General features: G+C 39.3%; 1 protein-coding gene and 1 long non-coding RNA gene across 4 annotated transcripts in view; one reads left to right on the top strand and one right to left on the bottom strand.

Moving 5' to 3' along the window:
- Window positions 1–24,827, top strand: part of SLC37A2 (solute carrier family 37 member 2) — a 56,394-nt gene that overhangs the window by 1,025 nt on the left and 30,542 nt on the right. For all 3 annotated transcript variants that reach the window (XM_075839213.1, XM_075839214.1, XM_075839215.1), the window contains exons 2-8: window positions 8,226–8,307; window positions 8,853–8,943; window positions 10,982–11,060; window positions 22,148–22,283; window positions 22,575–22,651; window positions 22,797–22,963; window positions 24,030–24,067. In XM_075839213.1, the coding sequence (XP_075695328.1) occupies window positions 8,226–8,307; window positions 8,853–8,943; window positions 10,982–11,060; window positions 22,148–22,283; window positions 22,575–22,651; window positions 22,797–22,963; window positions 24,030–24,067 (670 nt within the window). The remainder of the gene's footprint in view (window positions 1–8,225; window positions 8,308–8,852; window positions 8,944–10,981; window positions 11,061–22,147; window positions 22,284–22,574; window positions 22,652–22,796; window positions 22,964–24,029; window positions 24,068–24,827) is intronic.
- On the bottom strand, window positions 12,048–17,256 carry LOC142662405 (uncharacterized). The gene is made up of 2 exons (XR_012850929.1): window positions 17,189–17,256; window positions 12,048–12,655 (listed from the first exon to the last, which is right to left on the bottom strand). It is a non-coding gene; the product is annotated as an uncharacterized LOC142662405 (long non-coding RNA).

Raw genomic sequence — 24,827 nt, forward strand, 5'->3', positions numbered from 1 at the left:
TGTCGTTCATGTACATCAGTATTTTGTGCCAAAAGATGACGCAGGTCCTTAATAAATATAACCCAACCTTTGCGAGTACATTAGCCCCGTTCCTTTGGTGCGACTTTTTTCAAATCTGTCGCAGTGGAAGATTAAAAATGGCGCCCATCAATTTGACACTTTTCCGAGACCTTAAGGCTGAGTTAACACGTGGCGGATTTTACGCAAAGGATAACATTTGCAATTAAAATCTGCAACGTCTGAACTCAGCCTAACTGTCCTCAAGAGCTTACAATCTAAGAAAAGTTCTATAGAGAGGCGGAAGACTCTCGCCGTGTCCTGTCCGTGACGCCGGTCCCAACGATCAGATGTTGGGTTTTTTTTCACGGAGTCCTCCCTGTGTGCAGGAATGGGGCTCTTGTGAGAACTTGTTAACCGGGATATGGACGGGTGGGAAATGTCTGATCACTGGGAACCTCGCGGCACCTGCAGCATCCGGGGGTCCGACCCTACTGCTCTCTATGAGGAGGATTTATAGGAACCAGAATATCAAGTTGTTCTGAGCGATGCTCCTAATAATTAAAAGTTCTGCAGCTTTCGAATATATTTTTGTGTGTTGATTACCAATGGCAAGACCTCCGCTTGCTATCAGTGAATGGAAACCGTCATTGTTTTCATATACAGGTGGATACATGTGACTCTACGTCCATTATTCTTTATAGGGAGCAACTTTGCTACTATAGCAAAATGTGCAATATCTGTAACCGAGTTATCGTGTCAAAGCCACTTAATATTCCCTCTAATAAAGTCTGATTACTGCGGTAAGATAAGCGTACATTAAAATAAATGACCCTCAATTGCGTGATTAGCATTCCATATATTATGGCCTCCTAGTTTATAGATACATCCTCTATTGTGGCTGAAGCTGCTTACTGAGTGTTAGTAGATTTACTGACCGCTGCCCCAGTGCTCTGCAGGCGCTCAGCATGGAGGAAGTCTTATAAGCAGAGCGGCTCTCGTCCGCCGTGTTTGTTTCTATTACGAAATCTAGAAACTGCAAGTGATCAACATATTTCTCCTTTCTCGAACGCAAGTCACAATCCTCGGCCTGTGTCAGCAACGTTCTCCCCGTCTACGCTGCCCCTTTTTCTCTACGTTCGGCAAAATGCACAAAAATACAATTTAAAGGAGCCACTGCACCTAAAATGGATAGCTTATAATAAGTACTGGAGTGATATAAGAGGAGCAGCTGATATCAGTCACACATATGATGTAATGTCTCTGGAGGATATAATAGTACTGGAGTGATATAAGAGGAGCGGCTGATATCAGTCACATATGATGTAATGTCTCTGGAGGATATAATAGTACTGGAGTGTTATAAGAGGAGCGGCTGATATCAGTCACATATATGATGTAATGTCTGGAGGATATAATAGTACTGGAGTGATATAAGAGGAGCAGCTGATATCAGTCACACATATGATGTAATGTCTCTGGAGGATATAATAGTACTGGAGTGATATAAGAGGAGCGGCTGATATCAGTCACACATATGATGTAATGTCTCTGGAGGATATAATAGTACTGGAGTGATATAAGAGGAGCGGCTGATATCAGTCACACATATGATGTAATGTCTCTGGAGGATATAATAGTGCTGGAGTGTTATAAGAGGAGCGGCTGATATCAGTCACATATATGATGTAATGTCTGGAGGATATAATAGTACTGGAGTGATATAAGAGGAGCAGCTGATATCAGTCACACATATGATGTAATGTCTCTGGAGGATATAATAGTACTGGAGTGATATAAGAGGAGCGGCTGATATCAGTCACATATGATGTAATGTCTCTGGAGGATATAATAGTACTGGAGTGTTATAAGAGGAGCGGCTGATATCAGTCACATATATGATGTAATGTCTGGAGGATATAATAGTACTGGAGTGATATAAGAGGAGCAGCTGATATCAGTCACACATATGATGTAATGTCTCTGGAGGATATAATAGTACTGGAGTGATATAAGAGGAGCGGCTGATATCAGTCACATATATGATGTAATGTCTCTGGAGGATATAATAGTACTGGAGTGTTATAAGAGGAGCGGCTGATATCGGTCACATATATGATGTAATGTCTCTGGAGGATATAATAGTACTGGAGTGATATAAGAGGAGCGGCTGATATCGGTCACACATATGATGTAATGTCTCTGGAGGATATAATAGTGCTGGAGTGATATAAGAGGAGCGGCTGATATCAGTCACATATGATGTAATGTCTCTGGAGGATATAATAGTACTGGAGTGATATAAGAGGAGCGGCTGATATCAGTCACATATGATGTAATGTCTCTGGAGGATATAATAGTGCTGGAGTGTTATAAGAGGAGCGGCTGATATCAGTCACATATGATGTAATGTCTGGAGGATATAATAGTGCTGGAGTGATATAAGAGGAGCAGCTGATATCAGTCACATATGATGTAAGGACTGGAGGATATAATAGTACAGCAGTGTTATAAGAGGAGCAGCTGATATCAGTCACATATATAGATGTAAGGACTGGAGGATATAATAGTACAGCAGTGTTATAAGAGGAGCGGCTGATATCAGTCACATATATAGATGTAAGGACTGGAGGATATAATAGTACAGCAGTGTTATAAGAGGAGCGGCTGATATCAGTCACACATATAGATGTAAGGACTGGAGGATATAATAGTACAGCAGTGTTATAAGAGGAGCGGCTGATATCAGTCACATATATAGATGTAAGGACTGGAGGATATAATAGTGCAGCAGTGTTATATGAGGAGCGGCTGATATCAGTCACATATATAGATGTAAGGACTGGAGGATATAATAGTACAGCAGTGATATAGGAGGAGCGGCTGATATCAGTCACACATATGATGTAAGGACTGGAGGATATAATAGTACAGCAGTGATATAGGAGGAGCGGCTGATATCAGTCACATATATAGATGTAAGGACTGGAGGATATAATAGTACAGCAGTGTTATAAGAGGAGCGGCTGATATCAGTCACATATATAGATGTAAGGACTGGAGGATATAATAGTACAGCAGTGTTATAAGAGGAGCGGCTGATATCAGTCACATATATAGATGTAAGGACTGGAGGATTTAATAGTACAGCAGTGTTATAAGAGGAGCGGCTGATATCCGTCACATATATAGATGTAAGGTCTGGAGGATATAATAGTACAGCAGTGATATAAGAGGAGCGGCTGATATCAGTCACATATATAGATGGAAGGACTGGAGGATATAATAGTACAGCAGTGATATAGGAGGAGCGGCTGATATCAGTCACATATATAGATGTAAGGACTGGACGATATAATAGTACAGCAGTGATATAAGAGGAGCGGCTGATATCAGTCACATATATGATGTAAGGACTGGAGGATATAATAGTACAGCAGTGATATAAGAGGAGCGGCTGATATCAGTCACATATATAGATGTAAGGACTGGACGATAGAATAGTACTGGAGTGTTATAGGAGGAGCGGCTGATATCAGTCACATATATAGATGTAAGAACTGGAGGATATAATAGTACAGCAGTGTTATAAGAGATGGGGCTGATATCAGTCACATATATAGATGTAAGGACTGGAGGATATAATAGTACTGGAGTGATATAAGAGGAGCGGCTGATATCAGTCACACATATGATGTAATGTCTCTGGAGGATATAATAGTACTGGAGTGATATAAGAGGAGCGGCTGATATCAGTCACACATGATGTAATGTCTCTGGAGGATATAATAGTGCTGGAGTGTTATAAGAGGAGCGGCTGATATCAGTCACACATATGATGTAATGTCTCTGGAGGATATAATAGTGCTGGAGTGATATAAGAGGAGCGGCTGATATCAGTCACATATGATGTAATGTCTCTGGGGGATATAATAGTACTGGAGTGATATAAGAGGAGCGGCTGATATCAGTCACATATGATGTAATGTCTCCGGAGGATATAATAGTGCTGGAGTGTTATAAGAGGAGCGGCTGATATCAGTCACACATATGATGTCTCTGGAGGATATAATAGTGCTGGAGTGATATAAGAGGAGCGGCTGATATCAGTCACACATATGATGTAATGTCTCTGGAGGATATAATAGTGCTGGAGTGTTATAAGAGGAGCGGCTGATATCAGTCACACATATGATGTAATGTCTCTGGGGGATATAATAGTACTGGAGTGTTATAGGAGGAGCGGCTGATATCAGTCACACATATGATGTAATGTCTCTGGAGGATATAATAGTACTGGAGTGTTATAGGAGGAGCGGCTAATATCAGTCACATATGATGTAATGTCTCTGGGGGATATAATAGTGCTGGAGTGATATAAGAGGAGCGGCTGATATCAGTCACACATATGATGTAATGTCTCTGGAGGATATAATAGTACTGGAGTGATATAAGAGGAGCGGCTGATATCAGTCACATATGATGTAATGTCTCTGGGGGATATAATAGTGCTGGAGTGATATAAGAGGAGCGGCTGATATCGGTCACATATATAGATGTAATGTCTCTGGAGGATATAATAGTGCTGGAGTGATATAAGAGGAGCTGCTGATATCAGTCACACATATGATGTAATGTCTCTGGAGGATATAATAGTACTGGAGTGATATAAGAGGAGCGGCTGATATCAGTCACATATGATGTAATGTCTCTGGAGGATATAATAGTACTGGAGTGTTATAGGAGGAGCGGCTGATATCAGTCACATATGATGTAATGTCTCTGGAGGATATAATAGTACTGGAGTGTTATAAGAGGAGCGGCTGATATCAGTCACATATGATGTAATGTCTGGAGGATATAATAGTACTGGGGTGATATAAGAGGAGCGGCTGATATCAGTCACATATGATGTAATGTCTCTGGAGGATATAATAGTACTGGAGTGTTATAAGAGGAGCGGCTGATATCAGTCACACATATGATGTAATGTCTGGAGGATATAATAGTACAGCAGTGATATAAGAGGAGCAGCTGATATCAGTCACATATGATGTAATGTCTCTGGAGGATATAATAGTGCTGGAGTGATATAAGAGGAGCGGCTGATATCAGTCACATATGATGTAATGTCTCTGGAGGATATAATAGTACTGGAGTGTTATAAGAGGAGCGGCTGATATCAGTCACATATGATGTAATGTCTCTGGAGGATATAATAGTACTGGAGTGATATAAGAGGAGCGGCTGATATCAGTCACATATGATGTAATGTCTGGAGGATATAATAGTACTGGAGTGATATAAGAGGAGCGGCTGATATCAGTCACATATGATGTAATGTCTCTGGAGGATATAATAGTACTGGAGTGTTATAAGAGGAGCGGCTGATATCAGTCACATATGATGTAATGTCTCTGGAGGATATAATAGTACTGGAGTGTTATAAGAGGAGCGGCTGATATCAGTCACATATGATGTAATGTCTCTGGACGATATAATAGTACTGGAGTGTTATAAGAGGAGCGGCTGATATCAGTCACATATGATGTAATGTCTCTGGAGGATATAATAGTACTGGAGTGATATAAGAGGAGCGGCTGATATCAGTCACATATAAGATGTAATGTCTCTGGAGGATATAATAGTGCTGGAGTGTTATAAGAGGAGCGGCTGATATCAGTCACATATGATGTAATGTCTCTGGAGGATATAATAGTACTGGAGTGATATAAGAGGAGCGGCTGATATCAGTCACATATATAGATGTAATGTCTCTGGAGGATATAATAGTACTGGAGTGATATAAGAGGAGCGGCTGATATCAGTCACATATGATGTAATGTCTCTGGACGATATAATAGTACTGGAGTGATATAAGAGGAGCGGCTGATATCAGTCACATATATAGATGTAAAGGTCTTTAAGGGGCAGAAGTGATTATCATTTGGAAAGATTGAATGGAGTTTCCTCCTTAATATTCGCTGTTTGCGCCCAATTCAGCAAACCAGAAACGTCCGGCTGCAGATTAATGTCGCTGGTGTTGCGCAAGGATCATTATGGCCGTTTCTGCATTCAGCGCTAGGAATAGATTGTCTGCTGTATATTTCTGGAAGAGAAGTTCTGTGATGGAAAGAATATGCGATGTATTGTCTGCAAGTGACAGAACATTTCCTCTTAATGATGAGTCCTTTCTGCTAGTGGTTTGTGTGTGTGATAAATCCGTCCCTGCGCTCAGCATAGCAAACACTTACACCAGAAGAAGAGTTGTTGTCCAGTTTTAAAGGGGGTACAGGATAATGACACGCTGACACTTGGGGTACAGGATAATGACGCGCTGACACTTGGGGTACAGGATAATGATACACTGACACTTGGTGTACAGGATAATGACACGCTGACACTTGGGGTACAGGATAATGACACATTGACACTTGGGGTACAGGATAATGACATGCTGACACTTGGGGTACAGGATAATGACATGCTGACACTTGGGGTACAGGATAATGACACGCTGACACTTGGGGTACAGGATAATGACACTGACACTTGGGGTGCAGGATAATGACACGCTGACACTTGGGGTACAGAATAATGACACTGACACTTAGGGTACAGAATAATGACACGCTGACACTTGGGGTACAGGATAATGACCCGCTGACACTTGGGGTACAGGATAATGACACGCTGACACTTGGGGTGCAGGATAATGACACGCTGACTCTTGGGGTACAGGATAATGACACGCCGACACTTGGGGTACAGGATAATGACACGCTGACACTTGGGGTACAGGATAATGACACGCCGACACTTGGGGTACAGGATAATGACACGCTGACACTTGGGGTACAGGATAATGACACGCTGACACTTGGGGTACAGGATAATGACACGCTGACACTTGGGGTACAGGATAATGACACGCTGACACTTGGGGTACAGGATAATGACACGCTGACACTTGGGGTACAGGATAATGACACGCTGACACTTGGGGTACAGGATAATGACACAATGACACTTGGGGTGCAGGATAATGACACGCTGACACTTGGGGTGCAGGATAATGACACGCTGACACTTGGGGTACAGGATAATGACACGCTGACACTTGGGGTACAGGATAATGACACAATGACACTTGGGGCACAGGATAATGACCCGCTGACACTTGGGGCACAGGATAATGATACGCTGACACTTGGGGTACAGGATAATGACACGCTGACACTTGGGGTACAGGATAATGACACGCTGACACTTGGGGTACAGGATAATGACACGCTGACACTTGGGGTACAGGATAATGACACGCTGACACTTGGGGTATAGGATAATGACACTTGGGGTACAGGATAATGACACGCTGACACTTGGGGTACAGGATAATGACACGCTGACACTTGGGGTACAGGATAATGACACGCTGACACTTGGGGTACAGGATAATGACACGCTGACACTTGGGGTACAGGAGAATGACACGCTGACACTTGGGGTACAGGATAATTGCACGCTGACCCTTGGGGGGCAGGATAATGACACGCTGACACTTTGGGGTACAAGAGAATGACACGCTGACACTTTGGGGTACAGGATAATGACACGCTGACACTTGGCGTACAGAATAATGATACGCTGACACTTGGGGTACAGGAGAATGACACGCTGACACTTGGGGTACAGGATAATGACACGCTGACACTTGGCGTACAGGATAATGACACGCTGACACTTGGGGTACAGGATAATGACACGCTGACACTTGGGGTACAGGATAATGACACGCTGACACTTGGGGTACAGGATAATGACACGCTGACACTTGGGGTACAGGATAATGACACGCTGACACTTGGGGGACAGGAGAATGACACGCTGACACTTGGGGTACAGGATAATGACCCGCTGACACTTGGGGTGCAGGATAATAACACACTGACACTTGGGGTATAGGATAATGACACTGACACTTGGGGTACAGGATAATGACACGCTGACACTTGGGGTATAGGATAATGACACTGACACTTGGGGTACAGGATAATGACACGGTGACACTTGGGGTACAGGATAATGACACGGTGACACTTGGGGTACAGGATAATGACCCGCTGACACTTGGGGTACAGGATAATGACCCGCTGACACTTTGGGTATAGTGCTATGACACACTTAAAGGGGAACTCCTCTTACATTGACTTTCTGTCTTGTTCCAGGTATCGGGGGTTTATCATCGTTCTGACGTTTTTATTTTATACCAGTTATCACCTCTCCAGAAAGCCGATCAGTGTGGTGAAGGTGAGTGCTTCTATGTACGGGGGGGGGGGGGGGGGGGGGTTGTTCTATAATATAAGGAGCGTTCTGTGCTCTTGGGGGAGGGGTCCGGTCTCGCCGATGATTGCCCGGTGACTGGCGCTTCTTTCTTTGTTGTATCCGTCTCTTCTGGTGGATTATTTATTCATTGGCACTTGTCAGCTCCTGTGTATAGAACGGTTCAAGGCGATGACAGGAGTGTAACCCAAGCATAGAAGACAGATCCCATCCCCCGCCTCTGCCCTCCCCTCCTGCCCGGCGCTGGCACTTACCTGGCACTGAGAAGAGTTATTTAATCCCCTCTGATTGTTTCCTGTTCTCCGGCATTTCTTGTTTCCTGACAGACATAAGACCAAAGTCCTTCTCCTTCTACTGCAGCACAGGAGCCGGGGACGTATCTAGGCAGATTTGCTATTCAGGAGCCTTGGAAAGCTGGGTGACCGCTGCAGGGGTGGCCATATTAGTTATCACTCAGCTTTCCCAGATGCCATCGTTTCCAGCTGAACGTGTCTATTATTTTGTGATTTCAGAGTCAGCTGCACAGAAACTGTTCGGAGATTCCCAATCCACCTGCAAATATTTCCGAAAATGACACGACGTGGTGTAATTGGGCGCCGTTCGGTGAGTAAAACGCAGCGATGAAATACTGACCCTTCTGAGTTACCAACATCTGCCGACCTTCAGTATTTAATATCCAGGGGATTTACTTTCCGCTCAGCCAATCAGATCATGGGAATAGATATTCGCACTCTCCCTCTGATTGGTCGATCTTGTCAGTGTTACTACATGCGAACGTGTAACCCATAGGAATTATAGGTATCCAAATCTTCCACGTGAGGTGCGGCGCGGGGACGTAGACTGAGTGCCAAAAATTTTAGGTTAAAAAAAAATCTTGAATGGCCTACGTACCGGCTTATTGGGGAATCTCGCTGCGTTCAGAAGGATCGGTCCGGATCCTTGTATCACGAAAAGTTCTAATATACTTTGCTTCACTTCCTGACCGATTTCAAAATCTCTGATTTCTGTCAGTGAATGGGAATTTTTTTTTGTTGCTTGCGTTTAGAGGTTAAAACCTGTACAGACGGAACACTTCTCACAGCTGAGGGTTTGTTACAATTGTATCCAGCCTAGACTTTTCTCTGCGAGCTAAATACATCGGCTGCACAAATCTCACTCCTGTCGAGTTTGTTGCAATGTATCAGTCTGTATCTCGCAGAGAATTGACTAGACTGTATATAACTGTAGCAAACCTTTTGCTGTGGGAAGGTTTCAATAAATAAAGGTTTTGATTCACTGACAGCAAGCAAATGTGGAAAATGTTGAGGAATTGAATCAGAAAGCTCCTTTGAGCAATACTTTACAGTACAATTACTATTCAGTCTGTACCGGAGCGCTGACATTGGGCCTATGACCTGCGGCGGTGTATTAACCAGACTCATTGTGGCTAATTAGAAGATACCGCTGGGTTATGGTCAGGTTGGCGCGCGCAGCAATAACGGTGAGAAATTGTCTGTGTTTTTCTTGGATCATTCTCTGACATTAAGAACCACTAATGAGTGATTGAAGGTAAACACATTGATCAGATACGAGGCCCCTGCCCCGCGGTGGCACCAGTCAGCCATGCCCCGGGCACTTCCTATCTCTATGCCCATATACTGGTCCCTATTAGCCAACACCTTGACCTGTGCCCCTATAGCGGGGGATAGATGGCAGCAGGAATGAGACGCTTCCTCCGTAAACTTTGGACTCTTCTGCGATATGTTAATGAGCATCTCCTCTCCTAAAAATCCCTGCTCCGTGACTTCTTAGTTATATCTGTTCTTGGGAAAGCTGGGTGACAACTGCCACTCTGAGTTGGTTTCACCCTGCGGCTTCTGATGGGTATATCCACCTAGTTATGTAGCGATACACCCCACTGTTCCTGTATATTTGGATAACATGTCAGGTTTGCGGTCTGGGAAAGCTGGGTGTCCCCCCCCCCCCCCCCCACTGCTGTCATGGCGGCCGTATTGGGTGTCTCAGGGATTTATACTGGTGATTTTGGACGGGATTCTCTGTATATGCGGCGCAGGTCGTTAGTCACGAGCGGTTTTGAGGAAATGTCTGTCTGGTTTTTGAGATCTGTGAGGAAAAATCGTTTCACTCAGTTCTGCTCTTCTGTTGAGCGCTATTTATAGGGAATCGCTGCATTCCACAGATACTGTTTCCCCTGGAAAAAAAACTAATTTCGGATCCATATTCACAGCACATGAGTCGCTGCTTCCTCGTGGAAAATCATTTGACAAGGGGCATTTCTCTAGTTTTCCACTTAATAGAAATAGATTTCTTCAATTCTGGACCCATCGAGATAAGACCATGAACTCCTTTCTGGGTTACCCTGGTTTATACATAGTTAATTGATGGTCGGTGACTACTAATGGCTACCGGTGCATAATATTACAGCCATCTCTTCCTTTGTCAGTCTTCACTGTCATCCTGGAATTACATTCATGAATCGGGAAGCTCTGAATGAACAGAACTATAGGTCCCACCCAGAAGGGAGATTGCTGATCTATAACTGATATCTATGGGGTCCGGTTGACGGTTGTGTTACGAGATGAGTGACGGAGGAGTTAATATTGAGCTTGCTGGTTATTAATGTGCGCTGCTTTTTCTTTAGATCAGTCCAATTACAAAGAACTTCTGGGTTCCCTGGACACCTCCTTCCTGGTGGCTTATGCCATTGGCATGTTTATCAGGTGAGTGGTCCGGGTCGGTTTCCATAAAGCTTCCTGTACACATAAGATATAAATGCAGTGGTAAAGCTGCCATCTGCGTCACCAACATAATCTATAGAAACAAATCCACATACAAATGAAGCCAATGACAAACACAAGAAACTCAAGACAAAAGTGAAAGAAACGGTAGCGCAGACAACGCAGCGTGTGTGAGGGACATGACGCCGTGCCGGCTCCTCACAGTAACTGGCAGTGCCAGGGAGACACTGGAGATGACACCGCTGCCTTGTTGCAGTGCTGGAAGTTTAAAGGGCTCATCCGCTTTCTGATAGGTGTGTTTTAATTTACATTTTTCTGCTTGATGTCAGTGAATTGAAACATTCCTGTTAAGATTGCAGCGGCTGAAAAGCCCTTCCTTAGGCCCCATGCACACGACCGTGCCCGTAATCCTAGTCCGTGATTATGGGCACGGACGACCGTGGACAGTTGTCCGCATTTGCGAGCCGTGCTCCCATTATAAAGTATGGGAGCACCGTCCATAAAATAAAAAAATAGGACATGTCTTATTTTTCACGGAAGGTTTCTACGGCACTGACCCCTTCCCATAAATATACGGGAAGGTGTCCATCGGCCATAGAAATTAATGGGTTCCGTAATTACGGACGAAATCTACGGTCGTTTCCTAGGTCCTTTCCTAATACTTATCACATCTGACGGTTTGCTACATTTGTATCCAGTCTAGATAATCCTCTGTGAGCTGAACAGCCCGGACTCCAGATCGATACACTTTACCTGCACTGATACATTGTAGCAAAACTATCAGGACAGGGGAAGATTTGTGGTGCTGCTTCGTTAAGCTCAAAGAGAATTGTCTAGACTGGTTTGATTGCAGCAAACCCTCAGCTGTGAGAAGCATTAGCTCAAGATGGGTTATTGGGATGTAAAATGATAATGTTCCATTCACTGACAGTAAACCGGGAACGGTGAGGAAGTAAAACACAAAGTATATTTTCATTATGTAATTATCATTCTTTATTTACATAGAACCAGTAAAGCCCGTTATTTGCCAGTTCATGACTGCCATGTAGTTCACATGCTCGCCCCGTGTTTGTAAATTAGACTGTAAGCTCCTGCGGTACAAGGACCATTCTTCAAGGGGTATTCCGCCTTTGCATGCCAATAGATGACATTACTGTGGTCTATCGTCTGTGGCCCCCTTTATGTTCATCCTATAGGGCCACAGCTCTTGGGTAAGGTTCATGTTGGTTCTTTGGAAGTCCCGCTGGTTCAGTGACGTGTCCTCGCCGATGGGAAATGTTCTGTGTAATTCCATCCCTTTTGTATCCACGTGTTTCAGCGCTGACATCCGTCTACTTGTGCGGTGAATGTTTTATGACAATAATGTATTGTGCTTGTCGGGTGTTATTTTCTGTGTAATTTACCAACTCTGTCACCTTCCTGGAAGGGCGCAGTTTATTTTAATGATGAGGTTCAGAGGTCTCTGTAATTACATAGTCAGAAGGTCAACAGAACACAAGGGATTCTTTTCTTATTTTTCCTTGGAAATCTCAACGGGAGTTAAACAAATTAAATCCTTGTTTGCTGCAATTATTGACCTTTGAAAGATGAAACATGATCAGCAACAAAAACATGTTCTGATAAAAAGTGACCAATGATGTAACACAAGTCGGAGAGCAAAACGTGTCACACGGACTACAAGACTGAAGCATCAAGTCACAGGGTGAAGACCTTATATAATAGAAGATTTACAGTATCCCTTTATTTTACCCTAAAATGTTAATAATGAACAAAAACTACTATAATACTGCCCCTATATACAAGAATATAACTACTATAATACTGCTCCTATATACAAGAATATAACTACTATAATACTGCTCCTATATACAAGAATATAACTACTATAATACTACCCCCTATATACAAGAATATAACTACTATAATACTACCCTCTATATACAAGAATATAACTATTATAATACTGCCTCTATATACAAGAATATAACTACTATAATACTGCTCCCTATATACAAGACTATAACTCCTATAATACTGCCTCCTATATACAAGAATATAACTACTATAATACTGCCCCCTATATACAAGAATATAACTACTATAATACTGCTCCTATATACAAGAATATAACTACTATAATACTGACCCCTATATACAAGAATATAACTACTATAATACAGCCCCCTATATACAAGAATATAACTACTATAATACTGTCCCCTATATACAGGAATATAACTACTATAATACTGCCCCCTATATACAAGAATATAACTACTATAATACTGCTCCTATATACAAGAATATAACTACTATAATACTGCCCCCTATATACAAGAATATAACTACTATAATACTGCTCCTATATACAAGAATATAACTACTATAATACTGCCCCCTATATACAAGAATATAACTACTATAATGCTACCCCCTATATACAAGAATATAACTACTATAATACTGACCCCTATATACAAGAATATAACTACTATAATACTGCTCCTATATACAAGAATATAACTACTATAATACTGCCCCCTATATACAAGAATATAACTACTATAATACTGCTCCTATATACAAGAATATAACTACTATAATACTGCCCCCTATATACAAGAATATAACTACTATAATACTGCTCCTATATACAAGAATATAACTACTATAATACTGCCCCCTATATACAAGAATATAACTACTATAATACTACCCCCTATATACAAGAATATAACTACTATAATACTGACCCCTATATACAAGAATATAACTACTATAATACTGCTCCTATATACAAGAATATAACTACTATAATACTGACCCCTATATACAAGAATATAACTACTATAATACTGCCCCCTATATACAAGAATATAACTACTATAATACTGCCCCCTATATACAAGAATATAACTACTATAATACTACCCCCTATATACAAGAATATAACTACTATAATACTGACCCCTATATACAAGAATATAACTACTATAATACTGCCCCTATATACAAGAATATAACTACTATGATACTGCCCCTATATACAAGAATATAACTACTATAATACTGCCTCCTATATACAAGAATATAACTACTATAATACTGCTCCCTATATACAAGAATATAACTACTAGAATACTGCCCCCTATATACAAGAATATAACTACTATAATACTGCCCCCTATATACAAGAATATAACTACTATAATACTGCTCCTATGTACAAGAATATAACTACTATAATACTGCCCCCTATATACAAGAATATAACTACTATAATACTGCTCCTATATACAAGAATATAACTACTATAATACTGCCCCTATATACAAGAATATAACTACTATAATACTGCTCCCTGTATACAAGAATATAACTACTATAATACTGCTCCCTGTATACAAGAATATAACTACTATAACACTGCCCCCTATATACAAGAATATAACTACTATAATACTGCCCCCTATATACAAGAATATAACTACTATAATACTGCCCCCTATATACAAGAATATAACTACTATAATACTGCTCCTATATACAAGAATATAACTACTATAATACTGCCTCCTATATACAAGAATATAACTACTATAATACTGCCCCCTATATACAAGAATATAACTACTATAATACTGCTTCTATGTACAAGAATATAACTACTATAATACTGCTCCTATATACAAGAATATAACTACTATAACACTGCTCCTATATACAAGAATATAACTACTATAATACTGCCCCCTATATACAAGAATATAACTACTATAATACTACCCCTATATACAAGAATATAACTACTATAATACTGCCCCCTATATACAAGAATATAACTACTATAATACTGCCCCCTATATACAAGAATATAACTACTATAGTACTGCCCCCTATATACAAGAATATAACTACTATAGTACTGCCTCCTATATACAAGAATATAACTACTAGAATACTGCCTCCTATATACAAGTATATAACTACTATAATACTGCTCCTATATACAAGAATATAACTACTATAATACTGCCCCCTATATACAAGAATATAACTACTGTAATACTGCCTCCTATATACAAGAATATAACTACTGTAATACTGCCCCCTATATACAAGAATATAACTACTATAATACTGCCCCTATATACAAGAATATAACTACTATAATACTGCCTCCTATATACAAGAATATAACTACTATAATACAGCTCCTATATACAAGAATATAACTACTATAATACTGCTCCTATATACAAGAATATAACTACTATAATACTGCTCCTATATACAAGAATATAACTACTATAATACTGCTCCTATATACAAGAATATAACTACTATAATACTGCTCCTATATACAAGAATATAACTACTATAATACTGCAACTATATACAAGAATATAACTACTATAATACTGCCCCCTATATACAAGAATATAACTACTATAATACTGCCTCCTATATACAAGAATATAACTACTATAATACTGCTCATATATACAAGAATATAGCTACTAAAATACTGCCCCTATATACAAGAATATAACTACTATAATACTGCTCCTATATACAAGAATATAACTACTATAATACTGCCCCCTATATACAAGAATAGAACTACTATAATACTGCCCCTATATACAAGAATAGAACTACTATAATACTGCTCCTATATACAAGAATATAACTACTATAATACTGCTCCCTATATACAAGAATATAACTACTATAATACTGCTCCTATATACAAGAATATAACTACTATAATACTGCCCCCAATATACAAGAATATAACTACTATAATACTGCCTCTATATACAAGAATATAACTACTATAATACTGCCCCTATATACAAGAATATAACTACTATAATACTGCCCCTATATACAAGAATATAACTACTATAATACTGCTCCCTATATACAAGAATATAACTACTATAATACTGCCGCCTATATACAAGAATATAACTACTATAATACTGCTCCTATATACAAGAATATAGCTACTATAATACTTCCCCCTATATACAAGAATATAACCACTATAATACTACTCCTATATACAAGAATATAGCTACTATAATACTGCCCCCTATATACAAGAATATAACTACTATAATACAGCTCCTATATACAAGAATATAACTACTATAATACTGCTCCTATATACAAGAATATAACTACTATAATACTGCTCCTATATACAAGAATATAACTACTATAATACTGCCCCCTATATACAAGAATATAACTACTATAATACTGCCTCCTATATACAAGAATATAACTACTATAATACTGCTCATATATACAAGAATATAGCTACTATAATACTGCCCCTATATACAAGAATATAACTACTATAATACTGCTCCTATATACAAGAATATAACTACTATAATACTGCCCCCTATATACAAGAATATAACTACAATAATACTGCTCCCTATATACAAGAATATAACTACTATAATACTGCTCCCTTTATACAAGAATATAACTACTATAATACTGCCCCCTATATACAAGAATATAACTACTATAAGGGCGGGTTCACACATGGCGGAATTGCACTTAAATTCCGCTGCGGACACTCCGCAGCGTTAATCCGCAGCGGAGCCGTTTCTACATTGACTTTCACTTTAATTTAGCAGTGTTCGTTTACACGATGCGTACAATTCCGCTGCGGAGCATAGGCTGCGGAGCGGAATTTGGTGTCCGCAGCATGCTCTGTCTGTTGCGGAGCAGTGGCGGACTCATGGCGGAATTTCTCCATTGACTTCAATGGAGATTCAAAGTTCCGCAATGAAGTCCGCAGCTGTCATGCACATGTCATGTGTGCTGCGGATGCGTCTTGCTTTTTTTACTTGACATTTCTTCATTCTGGCTGGACCTATGTATTTCTAGGTCTACAGCCAGACTGAGGAAGTCAATGGGGCTCCCGTAATGACGGGAGCGTTGCTAGGAGACGTCAGTAAATAGTCACTGTCCAGGGTGCTGAAAGAGTTACGCGATCGGCAGTAACTGTTTCTGCACCCGGGACAGTGACTACCGATCCCAATATACATGTATCTGTAAAAAAAAATGAAGTTCGTACTTACCGAGAACTCCCTGTTTCTGTCTCCAGTCCGGCCTCCCAGGATGACGTTTCAGTGTAAGTGACGGCTGCAGCCAATCACAGGCCAAGCACAGGCTGCAGCGGTCACATGGACTGGCGCGTCATCCAGGGAGGTCGGGCTGGATGCCGAAGGAGGGACGCGTCATAAAGACAACGGGCGGTAAGTATGAATTTCTTTTACTTTCACTAGGGAAAGTGCTGTCCCTTCTCTCTATCCTGCACTGAATAGGGAGAAGAGAAGCACTTTTCCTGCAGTCTGCAGCAGCTAGTCCGCATCAATGTACTGCACATTTTGTGCAGATCCGCTGCAGAATCTGCAACGCAGATTCTGTGCGGCATCGATGCGGACAGTTGCGGAGGAATTCCGCCATGTGTGGTCATGCCCTAATACTGCCCCCAATATACGAGAATATAACTACTATAATACTGCCCCCAATATACAAGAATATAACTACTATAGTACTGCTCCTATATACAAGAATATAACTACTATAATACTGCCCCTATATACAAGAATATAACTACTATAATACTGCCTCTATATACAAGAATATAACTACTATAATACTGCCTCTATATACAAGAATATAACTACTATAATACTGCCCCTATATACAAGAATATAACTACTATAATACTGCCCCTATATACAAGAATATAACTACTATAATACTGCCCCTATATACAAGAATATAACTACTATAATACTGCTCCCTATATACAAGAATATAACTACTATAATACTGCCGCCTATATACAAGAATATAACTACTATAATACTGCTCCTATATATAAGAATATAGCTACTATAATACTGCCCCCTATATACAAGAATATAACCACTATAATACTACTCCTATATACAAGAATATAGCTACTATAATACTGCCCCCTATATACAAGAATATAACTACTATAATACTGCTCCCTATATACAAGAATATAACTACTATAATACTGCCCCCTATATACAAGAATATAACTACTATAATACTGCCCCCAATATACAAGAATATAACTACTATAATACTGCCCCCTATATACAAGAATATAACTACTATAATACTGCCCCCTATATACAAGAATATAACTACTATAATACTGCTCCTATATACAAGAATATAGCTTCTATAATACTGCCCCCTATATACAAGAATATAACTACTATAATACTGCCCCCTATATACAAGAATATAACTACTATAATACTGCTCCTATATACAAGAATATAGCTACTATAATACTGCCCCCTATATACAAGAATATAACCACTATAATACTACTCCTATATACAAGAATATAGCTACTATAATACTGCCCCCTATATACAAGAATATAACTACTATAATACTGCTCCCTATATACAAGAATATAACTACTATAATACTGCCCCCTATATACAAGAATATAACTACTATAATACTGCTCCCTATATACAAGAATATAACTACTATAATACTGCCCCCTATATACAAGAATATAACTACTATAATACTGACCCCTATATACAAGAATATAACTACTATAATACTGCCTCCTATATACAAGAATATAACTACTATAATACTGCCCCTATATACAAGAATATAACTACTATAATACTGCCCCTATATACAAGAATATAACTACTATAATACTGCCTCCTATATACAAGAATATAACTACTATAATACTGCCCCCTATATACAAGAATATAACTACTATAATACTGCCCCTATATACAAGAATATAACTACTATAATACTGCCCCCTATGTACAAGAATATAACTACTATAATACTGCTCCTATATACAAGAATATAGCTTCTATAATACTGCCCCCTATATACAAGAATATAACTACTATAATACTGCCCCCTATATACAAGAATATAACTACTATAATACTGCTCCTATATACAAGAATATAGCTACTATAATACTGCCCCCTATATACAAGAATATAACCACTATAATACTACTCCTATATACAAGAATATAGCTACTATAATACTGCCCCCTATATACAAGAATATAACTACTATAATACTGCTCCCTATATACAAGAATATAACTACTATAATACTGCCCCCTATATACAAGAATATAACTACTATAATACTGCCCCCTATATACAAGAATATAACTACTATAATACTGCCCCCTATATACAAGAATATAACTACTATAATACTGCCCCCTATATACAAGAATATAACTACTATAGTACTGCTCCTATATACAAGAATATAACTACTATAATACTGCTCCTATATACAAGAATATAACTACTATAATACTGCTCCTATATACAAGAATATAACTACTATAATACTGCCCCCAATATACAAGAATATAACTACTATAATACTGCTCCTATATACAAGAATATAACTACTATAATACTGCCCCTATATACAAGAATATACCTACTATAATACTACCCCCTATATACAAGAATATATCTAATATAATACTGCTCCTATATACAAGAATATAACTACTATAATACTGCCCCCTATATACAAGAATATAACTACTATAATACTGCCCTTATATATAAGAATATAACTACTATAATACTGCCCCATATATACAAGAATATAACTACTATAGTACTGCCCCTATATACAAGAATATAACTACTATAATACTGCTCCCTATATACAAGAATATAACTACTATAATACTGCCCCTATATACAAGAATATAACTACTATAATACTGCCCCCTATATACAAGAATATAACTACTATAATACTGCCCCCCTATATACAAGAATATAACTACTATAATACTGCCTCTATATACAAGAATATAACTACTATAATACTGCCTCTATATACAAGAATATAACTACTATAATACTGCCTCCTATATACAAGAATATAACTACTATAATACTGCCTCTATATACAAGAATATAACTACTATAATACTGCCCGCTATATACAAGAATATAACTACTATAATACTGCCCCCTATATACAAGAATATAACTACTATAATACTGCCCCCCTATATACAAGAATATAACTACTATAATACTGCCTCTATATACAAGAATATAACTACTATAATACTGCCTCTATATACAAGAATATAACTACTATAATACTGCCTCCTATATACAAGAATATAACTACTATAATACTGCCTCTATATACAAGAATATAACTACTATAATACTGCCCGCTATATACAAGAATATAACTACTATAATACTGCCCCTATATACAAGAATATAACTACTATAATACAGCTCCTATATACAAGAATATAACTACTATAATACTGACCCCTATATACAAGAATATAACTACTATAATACTGCCCTCTATATACAAGAATATAACTACTAGAATACTGCCCCTATATACAAGAATATAACTACTATAATACAGCTCCTATATACAAGAATATAACTACTATAATACTGACCCCTATATACAAGAATATAACTACTATAATACTGCCTCCTATATACAAGAATATAACTACTATAATACTGCCCCTATATACAAGAATATAACTACTATAATACTGCCCCTATATACAAGAATATAACTACTATAATACTGCCTCCTATATACAAGAATATAACTACTATAATACTGCCCCCTATATACAAGAATATAACTACTATAATACTGCCCCTATATACAAGAATATAACTACTATAATACTGCCCCCTATGTACAAGAATATAACTACTATAATACTGCTCCTATATACAAGAATATAACTACTATAATACTGCCCCCTATGTACAAGAATATAACTACTATAATACTGCTCCTATATACAAGAATATAACTACTATAATACTGCTCCCTATATACAAGAATATATCTACTATAATACTGCCCCCTATATACAAGAATATAACTACTATAATACTGCCCCCTATGTACAAGAATATAACTACTATAATACTGCCCCCTATGTACAAGAATATAACTACTATAATACTGCCCTCTATATACAAGAATATAACTACTATAGTACTGCTCCCTATATACAAGAATATATCTACTATAATACTGCCCCCTATTTACAAGAATATAACTACTATAATACTGCCCCCTATGTACAAGAATATAACTACTATAATACTGCCCCCTATATACAAGAATATAACTACTATAATACTGCTCCTATATACAAGAATATATCTACTATAATACTGCCCCCTATATACAAGAATATAACTACTATAATACTGCCCCCTATATACAAGAATATAACTACTATAATACTGCCCCTTATATACAAGAATATAACTACTATAATACTGCTCCCTATATACAAGAATATAACTACTATAATACTGCCCCCTATATACAAGAATATAACTACTATAATACTGCTCCTATGTACAAGAATATAACTACTATAATACTGCCCCCTATATACAAGAATATAACTACTATAATACTGCCCTCTATATACAAGAATATAACTACTATAGTACTGCCCCCTATATACAAGAATATAACTACTATAATACTGCTCCTATATACAAGAATATAACTACTATAATACTGCTCCTATATACAAGAATATAACTACTATAATACTGCCCCCTATATACAAGAATATAACTACTATAATACTGCCCCCTATATACACGAATATAACTACTATAATACTGCACCCCTATATACAAGAATATAACTACAATAATACTGCTCCCTATATACAAGAATATAACTACTATAATACTGCTCCTATATACAAGAATATAACTACTATAGTACTGCCCCCTATATACAAGAATATAACTACTATAATACTGCCCCCTATATACAAGAATATAACTACTATAGTACTGCCCCCTACTGGTTCCTCTTTTCTTCAGTATGCCTGATGTCTTATTAGTGTTAAGTTGTGTAAAGTTGTTTGTGGTTTTTTTTTAAATATATGTGTGTGTGTATATATAATATATTATTTTTTTTTCCAGTGGTATATTTGGCGAGCGCCTCCCTTTGCGCTATTACTTGTCGGGCGGTATGATCGTATGCGGTGTGTTCACGTCCTTCTTGGGTCTGGGCTTTTACTGGAATATTCATGCTCTCTGGTACTACATTCTCTTCCAGGTAATGATCTAGAGATGGTCACCAGGGCGGGTGTTGGATTGTGTATTTGTTGTGTATTTGTTGTGTACATGATACGGGCGCACGTTATAACGCATGGCATCATATATCCCTGTGCTTTACAGCTAGCGGTCTCCGCTATTGCTCACTGTTGTCAGGCTTGTTCTGCAGTGGTCTTCAGTTTTGAGATGGTCATCCCTGTCTTGTCCCATCCTATTGCTGACCCCCTTGTTGTCCCTCACTTCTCTCTCTGTACGGTCCTGTTATGACGTCGTGCTTATTACCTCTCGACAGATATTAAATGGATTGGCTCAGACGACCGGGTGGCCCGCGGTTGTTGCCTGCATGGGAAATTGGTTTGGTAAAGGAAAGTAAGTAACTTCTATCTCAAGATAAAAATAAGAGAAGAGAAACAATGGCACCTGAACATTGCCCAACATCCTATAAATGAGTGTAATAATCCTATTAGTTCACGTCATTCTGATTACATCCGCTGCTCTGTCTGTCTCTTCACAGGAGGGGATTCATCATGGGAATCTGGAACTCTCACACCGCTGTGGGGAATATACTGGGGTCTCTTATTGCGGGGGCTTTCGTCTCCACCGCCTGGGGTCTGTCCTTCATTGTGCCCGGAATCATCATCGCATCATGCGGAGTAATTTGCTTCTTTTTCCTCATTGAATGTAAGTCCCACCTTTTACTTGTGTTCCTTTAAAGCTGCCGTCTAGTTTGCATGTGGGGGACTGCGGACGGGATCATCAGAAGAAATATAGTAGGGATCTGCGTCTGTTCCTGCTCTGTAATAGTGATAATATTAAAGTCGTTTCCTTTATGGGAAGGAGCTCTCCGATATTATTACGCCCACGCCAGTGAATCAATCAGCGACGGAGTCCGTCTATTTTACGTCAGCCTGCAGTACGGTTTTCGTTGACAGACTTGCAGGGAATGTGAAGTCGCACACAACCCTGCAGGTCTGCTATCAGAATGTGTCTAGAATAACACTACATCAGGAAATTGTTATTTAAAGGCTATGTAAACCTTTGAAAGTGATTTATTTTTTTATTAAAAATTATTTTTGCTTTTTGAGATGCAGCTGCTCTGTATGCAGAGCAGCTGTATCTTACGCTGAATCCTCCACCCGTCAGGTCCACGGTCCTGTACGTCTCTGACAGTTCATAAATTAGATGTGATAGATTACAGGTGAATTCTCCATGTCCGGGACACGCAGGACCCGCTGATATGGAACCGTACAGGATTCAGCGTTAGATACAGCTGCTTTGTATACAGGATACAGAGCAGCTGTATCTCAAAAAGTAAAAATAATTTTTAATAAAATCTAATTATAAAGTTGCACCAAACACGATTGACTTTAAGTCCATTTCAAATCTGTACATAGCCTTTAAGCATTTCCCGTATATATCCACATAGGCTCCCCAAGGCGACGCTTTATAGTAAAGTTCAGATCCTGCCTGGCTTCATTCCTGGTGTTGTTGGGCACTGTTTTGCCACTCGGAAGGGGTTGTCCCTTATCTTGTAGATAATGGAGCGGGGGATCTTCTATTCTCCAGAGCAGAGAGACCACACATGGAGCTGCAGGTTCTCTAGAGGATTGCTGGCGTCCGTGAATCTCGCTGCGCAGTTCCTATCAGTTAGCCATCTGCGCCATGATAAAGGATCCCCCCCCCCCATCCACTGTTCAGACTGATGATGCAGATCCTTATTAATTGTGGTGTTTATTATTCTGCACAGATCCGGAAGACGTTGGCTGCGCTTCTCCTGATCAGATCGTAAGTTCTCACTTTCTTCCAGTTTATGGTAAAAAAAAATAAAAAAAAAATCATGCCGATGAGATAATATTCCGCTGGGCTGGCGTGTGTTATTTGTTGATTATGTATTTTCTATGGCTTTGATGTGTCTGCGCCTACAGCATGTCCAAATATTTGGAAATACTTTTGTTACAATCATCACTTGGATCTGGGGGGGATGTCATCACTTGGATCTGGGGGGGGGGGTGATGTCATCACTTGGATCTGGGGGGGGTGATGTCATCACTTGGATCTGGGGGGGGTGATGTCATCACTTGGATCTGGGGGGGGGGTGATGTCATCACTTGGATCTGGTGTAGAATGTGCGGTGCGTAATCTCAGGGCTAACCCGAGGCAAGGATCAGGCATGTTTGATTTGAACACGTCCAATTCTTTGGTCCTACAGAAGATAAGCCGCTGTCACAAGAGTCTGGCAGCGACTTATTTCCCATATAAAACACTTGCACGGTCGGCCGAGTCGTATGTGTATGGGGGAGTCGGGAGGAATAGCTGTCGGCTGAACGTGCGTTGTCCGGCTCCCTCCCGCATCATTCCCCTCCTTGACCTTTTTGCAGTGGGGGACGTGGATTTCTCTTTACCTTGATGGTTGTCGGCAGGACTTGGTTTGGTCCTTCTTATTTGTCATGAAGTGTGGGAGAAGAATCAGCACATCATCTCCTGCCTCCAGCTCATGTATTGGCTCGGTGCCGGGTGGCTCGGTGCCGGGTGACTCGGTGCCCGT

The sequence above is a fragment of the Rhinoderma darwinii genome, chromosome 10 (genome assembly GCF_050947455.1).
Source record: "Rhinoderma darwinii isolate aRhiDar2 chromosome 10, aRhiDar2.hap1, whole genome shotgun sequence".
In the NCBI taxonomy this organism is placed as follows: domain Eukaryota; kingdom Metazoa; phylum Chordata; class Amphibia; order Anura; family Rhinodermatidae; genus Rhinoderma; species Rhinoderma darwinii.